At 56.0% G+C, this 17,746-nt stretch overlaps 6 protein-coding genes across 6 annotated transcripts; 1 reads left to right on the top strand and 5 right to left on the bottom strand.

Annotated features, from left to right (window-relative positions):
* Nucleotides 1-271: 271 nt before the first annotated feature.
* CABS01_15426 (high-affinity methionine permease) lies at nt 272-2,462 on the bottom strand (the record flags this gene model as incomplete). The annotated part of the gene is made up of 7 exons (XM_060548761.1): nt 272-515; nt 589-847; nt 907-1,043; nt 1,098-1,556; nt 1,616-1,787; nt 1,846-2,085; nt 2,186-2,462. The coding sequence occupies 7 exons, from the start codon at nt 2,460-2,462 to the stop codon at nt 272-274; spliced, it is 1,788 nt and encodes a 595-aa protein (XP_060391880.1).
* Nucleotides 2,463-4,813: 2,351 nt separating this feature from the next.
* Nucleotides 4,814-7,070, bottom strand: CABS01_15425 (uncharacterized protein; the record flags this gene model as incomplete). The annotated part of the gene is made up of 4 exons (XM_060548760.1): nt 4,814-5,436; nt 5,512-5,804; nt 5,888-6,142; nt 6,241-7,070. 4 exons carry the CDS (start codon nt 7,068-7,070, stop codon nt 4,814-4,816), a joined length of 2,001 nt encoding a protein of 666 aa, XP_060391879.1.
* Nucleotides 7,071-8,818: 1,748 nt separating this feature from the next.
* CABS01_15424 (fungal specific transcription factor domain-containing protein) lies at nt 8,819-11,941 on the bottom strand (the record flags this gene model as incomplete). Its single annotated transcript, XM_060548759.1, has 3 exons — nt 8,819-10,478; nt 10,794-11,033; nt 11,637-11,941. The coding sequence occupies 3 exons, from the start codon at nt 11,939-11,941 to the stop codon at nt 8,819-8,821; spliced, it is 2,205 nt and encodes a 734-aa protein (XP_060391878.1).
* A 1,499-nt stretch (nt 11,942-13,440) lies between these two features.
* Nucleotides 13,441-13,802, bottom strand: CABS01_15423 (uncharacterized protein; the record flags this gene model as incomplete). Its single annotated transcript, XM_060548758.1, has 2 exons — nt 13,441-13,705; nt 13,777-13,802. The coding sequence occupies 2 exons, from the start codon at nt 13,800-13,802 to the stop codon at nt 13,441-13,443; spliced, it is 291 nt and encodes a 96-aa protein (XP_060391877.1).
* Nucleotides 13,803-14,491: 689 nt separating this feature from the next.
* CABS01_15422 (uncharacterized protein) lies at nt 14,492-15,116 on the bottom strand (the record flags this gene model as incomplete). The annotated part of the gene is made up of 2 exons (XM_060548757.1): nt 14,492-14,786; nt 15,043-15,116. 2 exons carry the CDS (start codon nt 15,114-15,116, stop codon nt 14,492-14,494), a joined length of 369 nt encoding a protein of 122 aa, XP_060391876.1.
* A 1,080-nt stretch (nt 15,117-16,196) lies between these two features.
* CABS01_15421 (uncharacterized protein) lies at nt 16,197-16,616 on the top strand (the record flags this gene model as incomplete). The annotated part of the gene is made up of 1 exon (XM_060548756.1): nt 16,197-16,616. A coding segment is annotated over one exon (420 nt), but the record flags the coding sequence as incomplete, so codon positions are not given.
* Nucleotides 16,617-17,746: the final 1,130 nt, after the last annotated feature.

Raw genomic sequence — 17,746 nt, 5'->3', positions numbered from 1 at the left:
GAAAAGTGAGATCATTTTTGGAAGTATAGTGACCCTCTTGAAGCACAATAAGAGCAATTTTATGCGGACTCTGAACTGGTTCGTGTGCTAGGTGGCACTCCAATGAGTGACATTGATATATAGATTTAACTCTCCACGACCAAGTTACATAACCACCACCAATACCATCCCCTTCCCCTGGAGCCCTGATTGGGTAGACCCTAAGCAAACCTGGGTAGCATGATTTTCTACCCTCAGGCTAGCCAAACGTCCTTGTGTCCCAAAACCAGACTCAAAGCCCCTTCTCGTTGGAGTTGCCCGAATCAAGCTCGGTACTAACGTGTCGCCGCCTCAAATTGCCAGCCTCGTCATGCACCTCATCCCACGCAGCAACCTCGGCCTTGGGAACTCTGACCAGGCGATGCGTGTTGGCGCCGTTGGAATCGACCTCGACAATCTCCGTGCGGATCTCGTATCCCAACCAGCGAGGGAGGACATACATCCAGAAGACGTAGTACAGAATGCAGAGAAGGATGCTAGCAGAACGCAGAACAAGTCAGCGGGTTTCCTTGTACTTTGATTTCACATTTGAATAAAGGGTTTACTCACATTCCGATACCCACGACACAGTACGTGGCGTACCAAAAGCTGACGCTTCCCGCGTACGGGCCACCTTTTGGCGGCCACCACGGCATCGCCAAGACAAAGACTTGGATGGCGAGGAAGAAGAGGACGACAAAGTCCCAGGCGCGGAACTCGGAGCGACTGATGCCGGAGCGCTGACGACGTCGTCTGAGGACGAAGACGCCGAAGGTCATGGCGAAGTTGAAGATTGCGCTGGGGTAGCTAGCCAGATCGACGACTGCATCTGATGTTAGTGGTGAGTTCAAAGCATGGATCAGCGGACCCCGGGGAATGAGGTCATACCGAAAGAGAAGGCATCGCCAGCAGGGGGCGCGACGATCATGATGAAGGTCATTGTCCACTTCAACATGTACGGACCCAATGGAGTTCCAAAGGGCTTAGTCGAGACCCAAAAGTTGGTGAATGGAAGAACACCTTGTCTGCGTCCTGAAGTCAGCAAAAGTTCCATCAAACCGAAACGAGGATCTACTAACCGGCCAATCTCACGAATCATACGAGAAGATCCAATCAACACAGCCAACAAGTTCCCAAAAGCACTCAACAGGACCAAGAAATTCAACACATTCGCAGCAGCCTTGCTCCCGCCAAACAACTTTGAAAAGAACACCGCGGCCGCAATCTCGCTCGCGCCCTTGAACTCGGCCTTCGGCACGGCCGCGAAATAGGCAATGTTGCAGAGCATGTAGAGGATGGCGACCGTCAGCAACGAAATGATGCCGTTCTTCTTGAGCGTGGGGATCGGGTTCTTGATCTCGTTGGTCATGTTGAAGGCGTTGTAGTAGCCAGCGTACGAGAAGATGATGCTGACGAGGGCGTTGGAGAGGTCGTTCCCGTTGCTTGTTGTGCCTTCGAAGGCGTTGCGGAAGTTTGCTTTTGGGTCGGGTATGTGTTTGACGTTGCCGCCTAGGACTACCAGGCCTGCTATGGAGATGCTAGAGGATGAGCGTTAGTTGTGATGGGAAGTTTGGTTTAGGTTAGGTAGGTAACTAACAAGACAAGGGTGAGAAGCTTCAGAACGCCGATGAAGTTCACAAGCCAGAGGGAATATCTGTTGTGTGCGAGAACGCAGATGACGGCCAGGGTGTAAGCTGCGATAGCGACGCCTCGCATCTGCCATTCCGATGGCGTAATATCAGCCATTCTCCACAGGTATCGAGACAGAACTGCCACACGTGTTAGCGATTGCCTCCAGTTCTGACGTGGATGCTCTCTCTCACTAACCGACTGCGTTACTGCTGCTGAACGACAGAATCACCGACTGGACCGCGAAAGCAACGGGGAAGAAGTGCTTCGGGCGGGGGTACTGCTGCTCCAAGTAGACGACTTCCGAACCGCTGCGGTTGGGGAAGTAACTGGCCAGCTCAAGATAGACACTGAAACCGGCCGAGGCCATGAGGAAGCCAATCACCCAGTACATCAAGGCGAGCCCAATTGACCCCGTTCTGTTGAGGATACTCGCAGCTACACCGGGATTATATTAGTATCTAGTAATTCTTGAGAAGCCATAGTCTGGCCTTGACCATCTTGCCACACAAGCAATGGAGAGTTTGGGCCAACTTACGAGTAGAAAAGACACCAGTCCCAACCATCATATTGATATTCAGAAAAATAATGGCCACCCAATTGACATGGTACCCCAACGGGGAATCAGCTTCGACAGGAGCACCGACAGCCTCCTGGTACGACGGCTTGGAGCCGTTGCCTCCCTTGACCCTGGTGTACGCGAGATCGCCATCGTGGATGATGGACGGCTCAGAGTCGCTGGCCTCGGGGTCAGCGCGGACAGTCGAATCCGCGCCGCCCGACTTCTCGCTCGGGAAGAGCCTCGAAAAGACCATTGTCGAGGTGGTCGTTCCTTATGTTCTGCGGATAGTAGGTTTGACCGGCCGGTCAGGTTTGAGGGGCCACAGATGGCACGTGGATGAGGACCCGGGTGAGTTCGAAGAGGCCAAAGCGGTGACGGCACGATCTTGAGGAGAGTTCTAGATGAACGCCATGGTCGCGTGAGGATACATATATACAGATACGCGCTCCCACGTCGTTCTTCAAGACTGCAATTGAAACCCTCCCACCATCCGTCCCCGACTCATGTTCGCAGGCGACAGGCACTATAACGGGGGGTACTAAATCACACAATCGATTATCTCTTGGCTCAATATTCCATACCCATGCCTTCAAGCTAGCTCGAGTTGCTTGACAAGTCAACACCAACCATCTTGGCACTCGAAAACCTTCCCACAGTAAGAGGCACAGAAGCACGCAATGGAGGGTCAGCTCAGCTCCCTTGAACCCAATTGAACGACATCCAGCCGGTTAGGCCGACCTGGACACACAATTGGACCATCAGCTGAAGTTAGCACGAGTTTACAACCGACGCAACCCCCGTCCTACACTACATGCCGAGACGCGCGATTGTAACGTCCCAGCAGCAATGGAGAAAAAACTTGGGACGGAAAGAGGAACGGACGGGTTCCAGGGACCACCGCGGAGAGTGCGTTTCCACCGCGGCTTGTCCCTAGTCTCTTTCTCTCCCTTCTCTTACTTGTACATAGTGTACTCGAACGTCCGTGGATTCGCTCAAATCGGATGTGCGAGGGACGTGGTATCACCCGCGCCGAATCCACCCCCGCGCGGGCGTGGTCCCACTGATTTTGTGGATGTTGTTGATAGGCTGGCGATGGAGTAACACCGAGGGTAAATGACGACATCCGGTAGCCGGTACCAAACGTTCTAGAACGGCAATTGAGGAGAGCTGGGTGTCCGCGCCTTGAAGTGCTCTACAGTGTTTAGTGAGTCGTAACTCAGCTATAGCATGCGAAACTACGAATATTATAGTAGGAAAATAGGATTCTCCAGGTGAGAGATTGGTCCACGATTGTTTCGTGCGAGGTTCTCGCGATATTCAAGGAGATGTCGGTCCTGCCGGCGTAACCTGACGACTCTGCTTTCGATCTCAAACATGCCCTAATTGATAAAATGTTTTGAATCTGGTCTGGTACGAACATGTCACTACATTCGTCTCTCGGTGTCCCTTCCATCGGATCATGGTCCCAATATAGGATAGCCAAGACACGAACACGGGAAGACCGTTGCGGGAAATAAGACTTGGCTGAATATCCCCTTGATATAGCACCTCTAAATGGCCTTACCAAGAAATCACGTAATCCATGGCGCTATCCATTCAATCATCCCATCCCATGGCACCTGCCACGAGCAGAACGCTGTCATTTCATCGCGTCAAGGAGAAGCTTGGCAAGGGCAACGAAAGAGTCCGTTACCGTTGCTTAAACGCCATTGAATCTAAGGTCATAAAATGGGGCAAACCATCCAGATGCTAACCGTGAGAGAGAAAAAAGACGCGTGGGATTATTCGGTCTCCCTGCCGGCTTGGGGGTGGGATTTCATGTCGACATCGGGCCGCTCGATAGCGCCATCGAACAATCCCGGGCAAGACACGCCTTGGCCAGCGCCCCGCCAAGCATTCAATCAAAACTTTGAAGATCATCTAATCTGCCTAGACCACGTGAAAAAGCAGAGACGTTTACACAATTTCAGGGAGATTCTTGCAGTGAGACTGCGACTGGGGAGGGGCTTGAAAGGCATCAAGCAGTTAACTATATGTCCGGCATGCCCACGTTATGGCTCTGCCCCATGGTTATTAAGCTCATAGACACCGTACTAATCGAGCCGACTACCACCGATACCAAGTCAAGATCTTCTTCGAATGTGGGAGAGTCAGCGGCAATTACGCATGGGGAAGCGTACGGCACAATAGACGATTGCCAGATTTCAGCGGATGTTGGCAAGCCGACAAGTTCTCCTTCTCCCGCCTTGACCCTCATTCACTCAAGACATTGCGGTGTCATCTTCAACACTCAAATACAGTCACCAGACTTCGGAGTCAACTCCTTCAAGGTATCCAGTCTCATTACGTTACGCAGCAGACGTACACAAACTCGTACACCCAGTCTCCTACTTATATCCCAAAAGAGTACATCAAGTACTCGTCCCAAGTAATCGAGGAGCGGTGATGCAAACCCAGACCCAATAGCATCCCACTACCAACGCCGGACTCGACAATCCAAACCCAACCTTACCCAGCCCAGCCCAGCCCAGCCCGTGATATACCCATGATACGTCCCATCCATAATCTATCCAGTGCACCCTAAATACACCAATCAACAAACCCCTAAAAGTCAAACGGTGTAAAGATATCCGTAAACCACCGATTATCCATCAAATCCAATCCAAACTGCCCCAACTCAACCTCCCCAACCCCAGCACCGCCACCCATCCCAGCCCCAAGGACACCCGTCCCGTCAACCCCCGTTGCAGCAGGCGCATCAACCTTGGCCAACGGCGCCATAGAAGCCTCCCACGTTCCCTTGAGCCCTTTGATAGTCTTAACAGCTTTCGCAAACGCATTCCCCTCCTCAACGTCAACATTCAATCCAGCCTCGCTGCAAACTCTCATAAACCGGTCGCCGATCTCGTCGAGCGTAGCAATGAGATCAATCGTTGACCGCACGCTGGCCCGGTCCCAGACGGGGTCCTCGAGCACCGAGAGGCGGTAGAGCGCGATTATGCAGTGGGAGAGCTGCGAGAAGGTGAGGAAGGGGGTCGTGTAGTAGGCCGCGGGCGGGAGGGTCAGGAAGTGGTCGAACCAGGCTTTCACGGCGTGCAGGCAGGCGTAGTAGATGTCGAGGCGGGCTACGTCGGGGAGGTTGGCGGGCACGCAGGTGCCTGTCTTGTTGGAGAGCGCGATTTCTTGGATGGAGAGTTCTGTGCAGTGGAGTTGGGCGATGATTGTGTCTGTTTAAAGGTTAGAGACGAGTTGCCGAGAATGACAGGCAGAAGTGCGGTAGGAGAAAGAAGGAGGAGACTCACCTGTACTCTGGAGCTCTGACGGCAAGCTCTGAATATGCTGCTGAAGCTGCCTCTGTAGCAGCTTGACATACATGGCAGGCGGCGTCCTGTGCGAATCGACGATGTCGAACGTGGTTTCGGGTCGCCATGCCGCGGACATCTTCCCGGCCTCCTCCTTGAGTAGCTGCATCCTGACTAGTGCTACGAGGGTGCGGTCTGAGGGCGACTCGGGCTGCTCGTCGAGAACTTGCAGACATTCATCCATGTGTGGTGTCCAACGCAAGGGGTCCATCTTGCCCAAGAAACTCGCGACGCTATACAGGTATTAACATTGTTATCTCAGCCAGTGCCACTGCCTGGAATTGGCAAGTTGGCTGAGTAGATCGAGGGTACTCACGCCGACGAGATGAGGTAGCACGCAACCACAGCTCTCCTCTGCTCCATCGTCCGCGGCATCTGCGACTTGACATACAGAGTCTGCCCCACAGTCCCAGTCTTCTCCCGGTCAGCCCTCTCCTGAGCAGCCTTCCAGCAGAGGAAAGGGTTCAGGCTGTCCAAGGGGTCGCGGGACATTCCCAGGTCAAAGATGAGACCGATAGCAATCTGACAGAACAAGCACATGAACGGCTTGTTACCAAGCTGGTGGTTTGCCCTAAAAAGACACCTAGAATGTCAGCGACAATGGCCAAACGCGCAAACGATTTTACTAAGAGAAGAAAGAGCAGAAACACGAACGTGACTTGTACTGACCATCCCAAAATCACCAACAACCCGAGAAGGTAATCGATACTCCTCTCATTCTCGACAAGCAGCTTGTGGCTCACAATCTGCCGCACACGCTGCCCCAGCGCAAGCTGTTGACTTGATACCCTCGACGCGACTGTCATGATGCAGATCCACAAAAACGGCCTCTCGCCGCGCAGCTCCTCGGCCGTCATCGTAGCCTTGAAGTTGAGAAACGGGAAGTATTTGAGATTCTGACCACGAAACGCCTCAAAGAGTGCCTCCGCCTCGTCTGGCGATGGTAACTCGTCGCCGTACCCGGGTTCTTCGGGGCTAGCCGTCTGCGTCGGCGTCGGCAACGACGCCCCACGGTCTCTGCGATCACCTTTGCCGAAATGCTGCGCCGAGTCAAATCCTCCACCACCCTCGCCGCCAGCGCCATGTACATCTCCCATCTCAGATGACTGCCTCCTCGCCGCCTCCGCAGCAGCAGCAGCAGCAGCCGTCGTCGACGAAGAGGAAACAGACCCCCCCGACAAGTGAATATCAACACCCAAATCAGCCGACAAGTTCGGCCTTCCCGACTGCCTCAGCAGTGTAACAAGCCCATCAAGCTTCTCCTCCAGCTGCGCGGTCCGGCTGGACGGCGGCTTCTTGGAGCGTTTCCGGATGGGGTTGCTCGGCTGGCACGACTTGCCGAGCCGGTGACACCGCTCGCAGGCCCCACCGACGGGGCGGAGGATGCATTTGCACTTTGCGCGGGAGCAGTTGGTGCAGGCCCGGCCGTAGGGTGCGGCGATGCCGCCGTTGACCGACTCGGCGGCCCCCGAGTCGCGGGTTTCGATCCCCGTCGGCATCCGGGATTTAAACTTGGAAGCGAATGCCCCTGTCGTTTAAGTTTGGAGAACAGGAAGAAAAAGGAGGTAAAAAGGTACAATCCGTCAGTGGGCAAGGCTTTGCTTTCTTTGGTAAGCGGGCCGAGAATCCGGAAGTCCACCTTCCCCCGGGGTTGTGGGCGGCGAGCGGACTTGGTTGAGCAGCGGCGTGTGTGTTGCGTGATGGTTACGGTGGTGCCAGGTCCCGGAGTTGGTGGCGGGCCAAAAATCGCCCTGCTAAGCTTTTTGGCTGCAGGCGATCAATCTCCCTCTCTCTTCCTCGGTCTCTTGTGTGTAGGTATCTCTCTGTCTGTACTTTCTGTCTCACGATATTCGCAGCCAACGAAACACCCGCCAGCTTTGAACGGGCTTCAGATGTCCGTTTGGTATCGCAAATGCCGTTTGGATGGAGTGCAGGAAGTGTGAGACCAACGAGAAGGGGAACTCAGGAAGTGGGAAGGGGAACAATGGGCGATGGAGTGAGCAGGAGGAGGATTGGCTTCGAAACCCACCGGGTTTGGGTCGTGGGTGGTGTGGGCGATGTCGAGGACCTTGCGGCAAATGTACGTCGAGAGGCGGAGTTGAAGTTGAAAATGTTGAAATCCGGCCGGTCCTGCTGACAACAGCCTCAAATGTGGTCATGGCTGATGGAGGTGAGCCTGAGGCTTACATGTGGCTTGCGTGTGGCGTGTGGGCGGGGCCAGGGATGTGTGTTGCGCCGAATGCCGAAATCCGCTTCAACTCCCGGCCCCGCCCCTAGTCTCATCCACTAACAAACACAGGGCCGCCCACTAGGAATACTTTAACCGTTCGCATACTGCGTAGAACACCTGACATCAGTCTGGATCCTCTGACATGATGGAGGATTGTAAGTCTTGATCTCTGCCTCATTGGGCAGGGAGCACGAACTCTGGAGACATCATAGGTGTCAACAACCCGAGACGAACATATTGATCATGAGGTACATCCGGGAAGAGGTTTATGCTGGGCCCGGCTGGTGTCGAGATCAGGCAGTCCGCTTACCTGACCCAATTCTCTGGTCTTCTTCCAAACCATGCAAGACAAATGTCACAAAGAAAAGAAGGTTCACAGCGACAGCTACAATGCACGCTGCAGACGTCAGATGGCCAGTAGTAGAGGAAGGAGCACATGTTCACATGGGTTGAAAGACAAAGTGATGAAGTGTGCCATGGGTATTCGATTAAAAGTTACCATGCAACTTGGGACCTAACGCCTTAATGGCTGCTTTTTGCTAACGCAGCATGGCCTCAAATGAGGCAATCAAGAAGTCCTCGAATGTTGCCTTATCGCAGGACAAACATATAAAGATCAACGACTCCGTAGAGCTGGCCGCAGCCTACCGTTGACGAACCACCTCCAACGCCGAAATGAGAACTCATTACTTTCCTTCCCACAGGAGAAGCACATCCATTTGCTCCCTATGTAAGGGTGCTCGTGAAAGTGGTCCTCCTGAATACCATAGTGCCCAAGACGTCGCGTACTTACGACAGCCTCCGCAACACCCACTCCGCCTAGATGTCAAAGCACAATTATCCCATACTGGAACCGGTTCGAGAGACTGGCCGACGCAAGATCAAAAAAAAGCATCCGCAGGGTATTTTTGTCGTACTGTACAATATGTCGGTCTGAAACTGTGCCGAGGCCTTGCAGTGTTTCGTTAAAAGAATTGGAAGTCTCTCCATGAAGGTCAAGTTTGATCAAGAGGTGAGTCAAACTCCGCCACCCATGAAGGCAGCGAGGTCGTCGAGCTCGAGTAGCTGGCGCTCGAATGCGGAGCAGAGTTCGCTAGCCGTCATGTCCTGGGGCACAGGAGCAGAAGGTTCGGCAGACGCTACGCCGTTGCCAATGGGAGGTTGAGGAAGCATCTCGGTAGACTGCTTGATCTCGGCCGGCTGGGGAGGAGGAGGGCTGACGGAAGCCGGGGTACCAACACCGCCGGAACCACCGTTGATAGTAGTGACACCGGGGCGACGCGGCAGAGGCGCAGGAGGCTCACTGTCGCGGCCGCTCTCTCGGCCACTCTCGCTCACAGAGGCAGTGTGGTTATTGGCAGGAGCCGGGGGGACGGGGGCACCAGTGCCGGCGTTGGAGTTGGAGGTCTGGTCGTAGTCCATTGCGTCGGGGTTGGTGTCTGGGTTCGAGGCGGCTTCGTCCTTAACAGAGGCCTGGTCGGCGGGCGGGGCGCTGGTAGGAGGGACAGAGGTGCCTGCAACACTGGGGCTACCAGCGACAGCATCGTTGCCGAGCACTCTATGCATAACGGCAAGGTGACGCAGCCAGGAGCTGATCAGAGGCCAGGTGTCAACGCCATCCTGCATGAAGTGGAGACCGTCGCGCACAATATGCCCGGCAGTCTCGACCGCGTTAGGGGGAGTCAGGCCTTTGAGAGACAGGTACGCAACGGTGGCACTGGCAGTGAAGGACGAGAACAGCATGAAGATGGGGAAGCAGATGATGCCCTCCTTGTCAAAGCCAGTCTCGAGAGCAGTGAGCATGGCGATGGTGCTGTGGCACGACGTAAAGAGCCTATCGATAATATCGTGGCACTGGGGGGTCAGGCGCCAGCTCTCCAGGTTGAAGCCAGGTGCAGTGACATACTGCAGCAGGCGGCGGCGGTTGATGAAGATGGATGCGCAATGGAGCATGCAGTGCAGCATGGCATATGTGAAGCCAGAGCCCATGGTGATGTGAAGATTGATCTGGCCCGGCTTGTCGACGTACTGCATCGACAGGGAAGCACGTAGGCGCTCGATTTCGCCCATGAGACCAGTGCAGACATTATCGTTGAAGGTCTCAGTGGTCGTGGTCATCAGCATTTGGACAACGTCGCGCCAGATGCGAGTGGCCATGACAATTTGGCCAAACTCACCAACCTCGTCGGTACGGGAGCCAGAAGGCATCCGAGAGGGATCGCTGAGGTTGATGGTCTGAACGTAGACAGCATTGCCGAAGGCAAAGTTCATGTCGGAGCAGGGCAGAGAGACGTCAGCCGTGTCGTTGGCAGACAAAGCCGGCTGACGGCCGGGCGTGCTGGTCAGCAGGCAGTCGAGGATGTACAACAGCCACAGCACACGGCGGAACGACTCGTCCTGAAGGAACCTATCGGCATCACTGACGGCCGCATGGTGGCTGTGGAGGATGCGGTACATCTGGACCATGCGACTGGCCTGGCCCAGGTAGATGTAGGCGCGAACAGCATTGCGGGAACCCCACTCGTGGATGATGATCAGGCAGATGGCCTGAATCTCAGCGAGGCTGGGAGTGTCGAGGTTCTGGTTAATGATGCCCATGGCCTTGGCTGCAAAGTGCTCAGCAGCACCAGTCGCACCGGACTGCCCGCCATAGCGTCTAATCAAGGTGGGGGAGCTTCTGCGGAAGGACAATGAAGTTAGCTGAGTGTGTTCGTCCACTTAAGTTCACCATTGTGCAGAGCCAGCCCGCAAGGCCGCGACTGAGTCGGGCCTCAGAGACAATGACCACAATAGAGACAAAGTAAAGTGGTGACACTTTTTCGGCCCAAGTCCGGACATTTGTGGCTAAGCGAGCCGACACGAGACTTCCGAACGGAAGGCCGCACCACCCACAAAAAAAAGCCGGACATTGCGGGGGGGACGTAGTGAAACACCAAATCAGGAGGGAAATTGGGATCGGGGATCGGAAGACCCGAAAGGCAGAGGTACGTACCGAGCGGCGCAGGTGAGCAGGGCGTAGATGAGGGCCGGGTCCAGCGAGGCGTTCTTGAGCTGCTGGATGAACGAAGGCTTGTGGAAAGCAACACAGGCCGGGTACGTCTTGGAAATGACGCGTTCGCATTCTTGGATCAGCTCCGGTGTGAGTCTGGCGGGGATGAGGTCAGCATTCGTGTTTCTTTTTGCGCCCGTGTTGGCGTTCGGGGGGCGTGGAAAGACATATCCATCCCGGCGACTGGCCCGGGTGGGAAGAAGTGGAGTGAAAGTGGCGGAGACGGGGATGTGACTCGGGAAATGAGTATGGGGAGGGGGGCAGAGCGAGTACGGGTACACCAAAATGGATATTGGAAAGCTTGTGGGATCCAAGGGAAAGCCCGCCGTCAGATGGCGGCTCCGAGGGTTAGGCTAGCGGCGGTGGGAGATGCCGTCGGTTGGAGACGAAACGCCGTCTTCGGGAGATCGAAGCAATGGCAGCCAAATCTTGGGGAAAAAAGAAACAAGGGGGAGGGCACTTGGGCAGACGGAACAGAAGGGGGGGGAAACGAAGAACAAGAGATGACCGCGCGTGTGTGATGAGAAGGGGAACAAGCCACCGCGCCCAGGCCGCATGCAGTAGGGGGCCGAGCTCCCCCTCCCTGGTCGGCGGCGGTGGGCGGCGACACAGCCGAAAGACGAGAATAGCACACCCGGCACACGGCGCGCGCGCGCGCGCAAAAGGCAACTGAGTGCCAAGCGCAAAAAGTGTGCGTCGCGCAAGGTTCGGGGCAAGGCGGCGGAGGCAGTCAAGGGGAAGAAGATGAAAATGCTTGGAATATGAATAACAAACTGTGAAACTTACTTCTCGGGAGTCTGAACGTGACGAGACGTGGTAGAAGCCGGGTTGGCGGCGCGCACATCGCCGGCCGGGACCGAGGCAGGAAGACTCTCACGCGCAGGGCGATGAGCGGCGGTATGACGGGCAGGCGACTGGCCATGGTGATGGGCCATGGACTCGGAGGGCAGATAGCACTCGTGCATGCCCTTGGCACAGTTCTTGCAAGGAGCGCGGCCGTTTTCGTAGACGCACTTGGTTTTGCCCTTGCGACAGCGCACGCAGGCGCCGCCAGCTCGGAGGGCGGTAGACCGCACAACGCTGGCCGACATGGTGCGGTTGTGTGTGTGAGGTTGGGTTTCGGTGTGAAGTGGATGAGATGCGAACCAGTGTTGGTCAGTAGCGGCGTGTCGCTGGATGATGGAACTTTTCTCTTTTTTTCCCTTCCTGCAGAGCAGAGAGTGCGCCGACGAGAAGATGAGGGCGGTAGGTAGGGTTTGTGTGGTGAAACCCGGATGCGCGTGTGTTCAGCCGGAGGTGGATGAAAAGACGCGACGCGATGAGCTTCTTGATCCACCCAAGGTAGGTAGGAGTAGAAGAATCTTGCTTGGTTTGTGGGATGATGTGGTGATCCCAGTGAGGCGACTTGTGACGTCCGCAAAAGTCACACGGCGATGGTCGGCGTCAGAAAGCCGGAGAGTCGACGAGGTGAAGTTGAAGAAAGGAGGAAAAAGAAGGGAGAGTTCGGGGGCGTCAAGGTCGCGGGAGGAGGAGTGTTTTGTTGAGGGGGGCTCCGGAAGAGAAGAGAGTTTTGGGGCCGGGTGACGCAGAGAAAAGACGACCCGTCGCGCCGAGATTATGGAGAAGGGTGGCTCCAGAAAGGCGAGACCCCCAGGCAGGAGGTAGCGGGCGAGGGCGGGCGGCGGCGTCAAGGCCCCAGGAAGGGGGGCAGAACGCGACGGGGGGAGTTTGCGGAACGATGCCCACAGCGGCCGAAGAGGCGACGGGATAAAAGGGGTCGGACTTGGTTGGATTCGATGCCGGGACGGTGTCGGAGGCGGTTGGCGATGTTTGGTTCTTTTGTGTTGAAAGTTGTGAGAGATGCGGTGATGTTGAGCGTTGGAAGTTGTGCTGTACGCGGTGGACAGTGGAAGACGAAAAAAGAGAAGAATCGGAGGGCACGGGTCGGCCGCGATTTCTCGGTGGTGGGCGAAAAATCCGGGCGGTGGTCCTCAGGTTTCGGTGGTTGGAAGAGGAGGAAGGAAGGAGTGGAGTACGAGGGAGGGGAGGGGTGTGGAGAGGATGGGGGGAGGGGGTGTGACCTGTACAGTACGTATTTCCGTGCTCTACCTTACCTTACCTACCTCAAGGCAGGTACCTACTCCGTAGACACTACGAGGACGGGAGGAGGGCACGCCGCACGGAGGGCAAGCGGGGGAAGGAAGCGTCCGTACCTTACCTTTCAGTCGCCTCACGTGAAGAGTAGAGGATAAATCAGAGTGGGAAAGAGGGAATATCAGGTACACTGGACATTCACTTGAGACAGCAGGAGCAATGTCAGAAAGAGACCACCTCAGGCGAAAAGCACAAAGTGGTGGACGTGAAAAGGCAGGCGGAGGTGGACGACCTGGGGAAAGAGCAAGAGGGAACCGGCACACGGGTTACGGGACGTGGACACGGGGGAAGGAGGCACACACGGCGTGCCCAAGGTAAGGTAGGCGGGCGGACCTCGGCCTCGCATTCATTGCAACAGCGCACTCAAGTCCCTAACTTCCATCCTTCCTCTCTCTCTCCCTACCTCCTTACTCTGGCCGCACCTTTGATTATTATATCATCCCGTCGCAACGGCTCCTTCTATCGACTGCAATCCGAACGAAAGTGGAGGGAGGAGACGGCACAGAAACTGAAGGAAGACAGAGGTCTTGCCCCCGAAAGAAACGGACGGATGTCGCCAGATGGTCGTCTCCACTGAGGGCTGGCCAAGCTCGGTGCGGGTTAGGAAGTCACGGCCTGCGGAAGCGGGAGCAGTCGGCGGACTTTTTGGGGGGGAAGGGACAGGGTGGTGGAAAGTGCCAAAATGAAAAAAAGGTGAAAGACTAAGGTAAAGAGTGAGGAGGGCTGAGAATAGGGGGGTGTGCGTATAGAACAATCCGAGGGGAAATGGAACAGTACGGGGACACAGGTACCTGGCATTTCCACAACCCTCGGAGGCAGACGCGAAAAAATAGCATTCGGGAAAGAGGCAGAGGCAGAGTGACAGAGACACTGCACAATGAACAGGCAAGAAGGGAGGGGAGGACAGGACAGGACAGAAAACGAAAAAGCAGGAGCTGCCTGGGCCACCTGCCTCGCCCACACACGGGCGGGCCTGAGGTCCCTCCTTTGCTGAGGTTTTACGGGCGGATCGGCTGGTGGTGCCGGAGCTGAATGAGGAGAGACGGAAGGAAACCAGGAGCGAGGGGACCCACTCTGCCCATTCTGCCTTCCGCGTCAATGTCCGTCGCACATCACCTCAGGGAGGTACATGTCCGGTACTCACCAGCCTAGACACTCACTCCCCAAAACTCAAGTACCGCCCTCTGCCCTCTCTTCGGGTCTCTCCTTCCAGGTTCCAGGTTGCCCGTGTCTGCCTTCCCTCCAACTTCCTTCGAATCGGTACCTGCCTCAGCGTCTGCGCGCTTGCGTTGCCTGACACGCATCGCTGGCCTGCCGACACCTGCACTCCCGCGGCAGGCACCTACCTCGAGCCTCCCCTGTGCTTCCATTCTTCCATTCGGTCTTGATGAGAAGGAGCGACAATGAATGTGTACTTGTGATCCTCCCTTGTTTGATATCCATTGTTTGCCTCTTTTTTCTGTCTCTTCTCAAACTTCTGAAAAGCTTCACTCAAAGGTCATGACATTTCCAATACTTCTGCCCAATCCACAGAGGCGCAAATGAAGTCCCCCCCAACCCCAGCCCGGATGCCGCCCGAAAGCCAAAACGATGCGCATACTTCGTACAGTCTCGACACAGTGCCTGCGGCATACTTCCCCGACACATTTCGCGTCTCGCATCCATCCGTCCTCTGCCTCCGCCGCCGACCGGTCGCAATCCCGTTTGCTTGCAAGCCTAGCGAATTTCACCGTCCGTCTTGTGGGCAGACCGTTCCTCCGTCTCACCATGTTCCCCTGCGACCTGCGCCGCCAATTCTACGACAGGCAATGCGCCCATCTCCCGCAAGCTTAGTCGAATAGCCTCAAAAGACGACTCTGCTCCTGTACTGATACCACTATCAACGCGAGAATAGTCTTGGCTGACACTGCAACCCCTCCTCCGAGCTTGCCTTTCGGACCCGACCAGTCCCAACGAGCCTTCATCACCCTGCCCTGCGATAAAGCCGGGCCCGCCGATTGCTACAGCGCTTTCGCCTCGGCAGCACAGAGTCACAAACCCTGCCAGACCCGCGGCACGCCGGGCATTGGCCCACACCGCAATGAGAAGGGACGGCCAGCGCAATCGGGCCATGTCCACCTGGCCTGACTTGCACCTTTCAGCGACAGAGAGAGCCACAGCCTAAGGTACGGAGTACAGGCCACAGGGCAAGAGAGGACCGCGGACGAGAACGACGGCGAGGCACAGAATGCCATGGTCCATGGCCCACGGGGGTGTGGACGACAAACACCGCCGGGCGGGCCTGGAATCGCCGCGCCCCCCTGGTCCTAGAGTCGGTATCGCACCCTCTTCCAAGTACCTTTCTTCCTCTCCTTGGTGCTTGTCCCCAAATTCCACGGAGCGCCAAAAACCAACCGGCGGCTACAGAGCCACGCCAGCTTGTCCGTCCCTGACCATGATCATCGCGCCGCCAACTTCCAACGGAAGATTGACCCCATCCCGAATTTGATCTTCGCAGACACGGCGTGACGGCGCGGCAGGGCGCTTTCGTTGGACGCGCTCGTGCCTTTGGACACTTCTTTGACGGCACGGCCTCCAGCGATCGAGATGAAGAGGGGCCGGAAATGCAGCAGCAAAACTGTAATTTGCTCAATGGGCTTCTGACTGTGCCGACGCTATACGCTATGCTACGCGGAGCCGATGCGATTCTCATTATGAATTAGGGGGCACGTAGGCGTGGTCCTCCCAGCTATAGAAGTTCTCCAGGGGCACATTTTCCGGTTGAGTCTCTCCCATGCCAACTCGACCGCGTCGTCGTCGACACTCTGCCGATTTGCAAGTCCGGACAGCATACCTCTGCACATCATCAAGATAATGCTGCTGGATGTCTCTGGTATGTGGGATAGCCAGTCCACGGCTCGTCCCGGCCATCGGGCTGGTCTGGAACACACGACTGGCACGCTGGCCGAGGGTCGACACGGCTGTTGCTTCTGTGCAATGTGCACGAAAGACAGTGCCGGCAAAAGCTGCCGCCTCGTCTCCGGGTCTGCTACGTTTGCAAGCTGTTCCGTCTTCGCTCCGGTGGCATCCCACCCAGCACGCCCTCGCCCCCAGTTTTCACCATGGAGCAGCAATCCCGAGAAAGTCCAGCGCCATCTCGTTCCGGCGACGCGCCAAATCTCTGTTTAATCAAACTCGACCTGCCCGGGCCTGAACCTGGGCCCTTTCCCTCGCTCGTTCCCCGTGCTGAAGCGAACTTGCACAGTCGACGCCCCGCCCCACCCGGCCGTTTCTTCGTTTCTGTCCGTATCACCAAACATTTTCTGCAGCAAAGGCATACTACGGCATGCCACTGTGTCTTACATCAGGTTTCCACTACGTCAAGGAATGGTTATCAAGATGTGCTCGGCACAAAACCGACGTTGGCTACCGTACGTCTGGGAGCCACCGAGCCAGGCACAGAGTGTCAATAAGTTGACAATACCTCTTCCTGTGACATCAGGTAGGGATACAATGCCCTTGTGCACTGTCACCATGCCGACTACGCGGCCAAGCCGGATCTCTGATGCCTTTTTTACAGACTTTAGGTATACGTCGTACAAACATGCGACATCTGCTTCCTCGCTGTTGTAGGGTGCGCAAAAATCAAACAACACAGTATGGCATAGCCGGTGGGCGGGCCGAGAAACCTTTCCCAGTGCACGCTCTCGTTTATGGGGGCCTCTCTTCAGGGCTGGTCAGGCTCTGCAGCACTCTACGCGCAAAAGGAAACAGCCTGATGTCTCTAGAACGCTGCATCGGATTTCGCTACGTTCGCTACGTTCATCCTTTTCGTCCGGGGAAGCGCGTTATGTCGCATTTGTTCTGCGGAGCGTCTGAACACTCTCTCCCGGTGACCGAAGAAAAGCCTAATCCAGACTTTTCGGCAGATATCCAGACGGGGCTGGCGGCTGCCGTCGATATCCACACTTTCGCGCGTCTTGTTCCGACTTATTCCTCGGTTGACGAGAATCGCGACATTGGATACCGGTTCTTGATTGCATTCTCTGGAGCATCTGTACCCCCCCGTTCCTTGGCGAGATGCTTCATTCGTGCGACCTCGGACATGGTTCTGTGAGCTCGCGGCCGAACTTCTGGGGATGGTCTTCCTGTCTGGCGCCCGACTCGCCGTAGTGTTGCCGGCAAACCTGCCCAGTGCGGGTGGTTCCCTCTCTACGCAACCCCGACCCGGCGCGTGCCAGTACATTTCAGCCCAGCGTGCTGGTCCGCGGCACAAACAAATCGAATTTTGAACACTTGCACCATACGATCTGTTACCGAAGCAGCCTGGTCTGAAACCCAACATCCGACACACTGCACGCAATTGTGTGACCTCAAAGTCTCTCTTCAGAAACAGGCGAACGTTTGCTGCAGCGTAGCACTGTCTTATTGACGGTCTGCTGATTTTATCGTCATGCCACGGCTAGGCCCTAAAGCCCAATTCCAGAGAGGGAAAGAGAGGGCAAGAAAGAGAGAGAGAAAAAGAGAGCGCGCAGCTCGCTACAGTGCGCTATTTTCCACCGGCTGAAGCGCTGCCAGGCAAACGGGTCATGGCTTCGAGAATCAAACAAACTGTACTCCGTACAGTGTAAGCTGATGTCGCTGACGACGCCAGGCTGTTTTCTCCGTGAAATCCGGAGGTTGCGTCCACTTTTCCTGCCCCTGTCGTCTCCTACCGGAACCTCTGCCCAGCGCTACCATGCCCGGAGTTGATGTCATTTCGC

This window comes from Colletotrichum abscissum (genome assembly GCF_030869225.1).
Source record: "Colletotrichum abscissum strain IMI 504890 chromosome Unknown Scaffold_66.1, whole genome shotgun sequence".
NCBI lineage: Eukaryota > Fungi > Ascomycota > Sordariomycetes > Glomerellales > Glomerellaceae > Colletotrichum > Colletotrichum abscissum.
The sequence above is the reverse complement of the archived record's forward strand: the minus strand, read 5'-3'. Positions and strand labels throughout refer to the sequence as shown.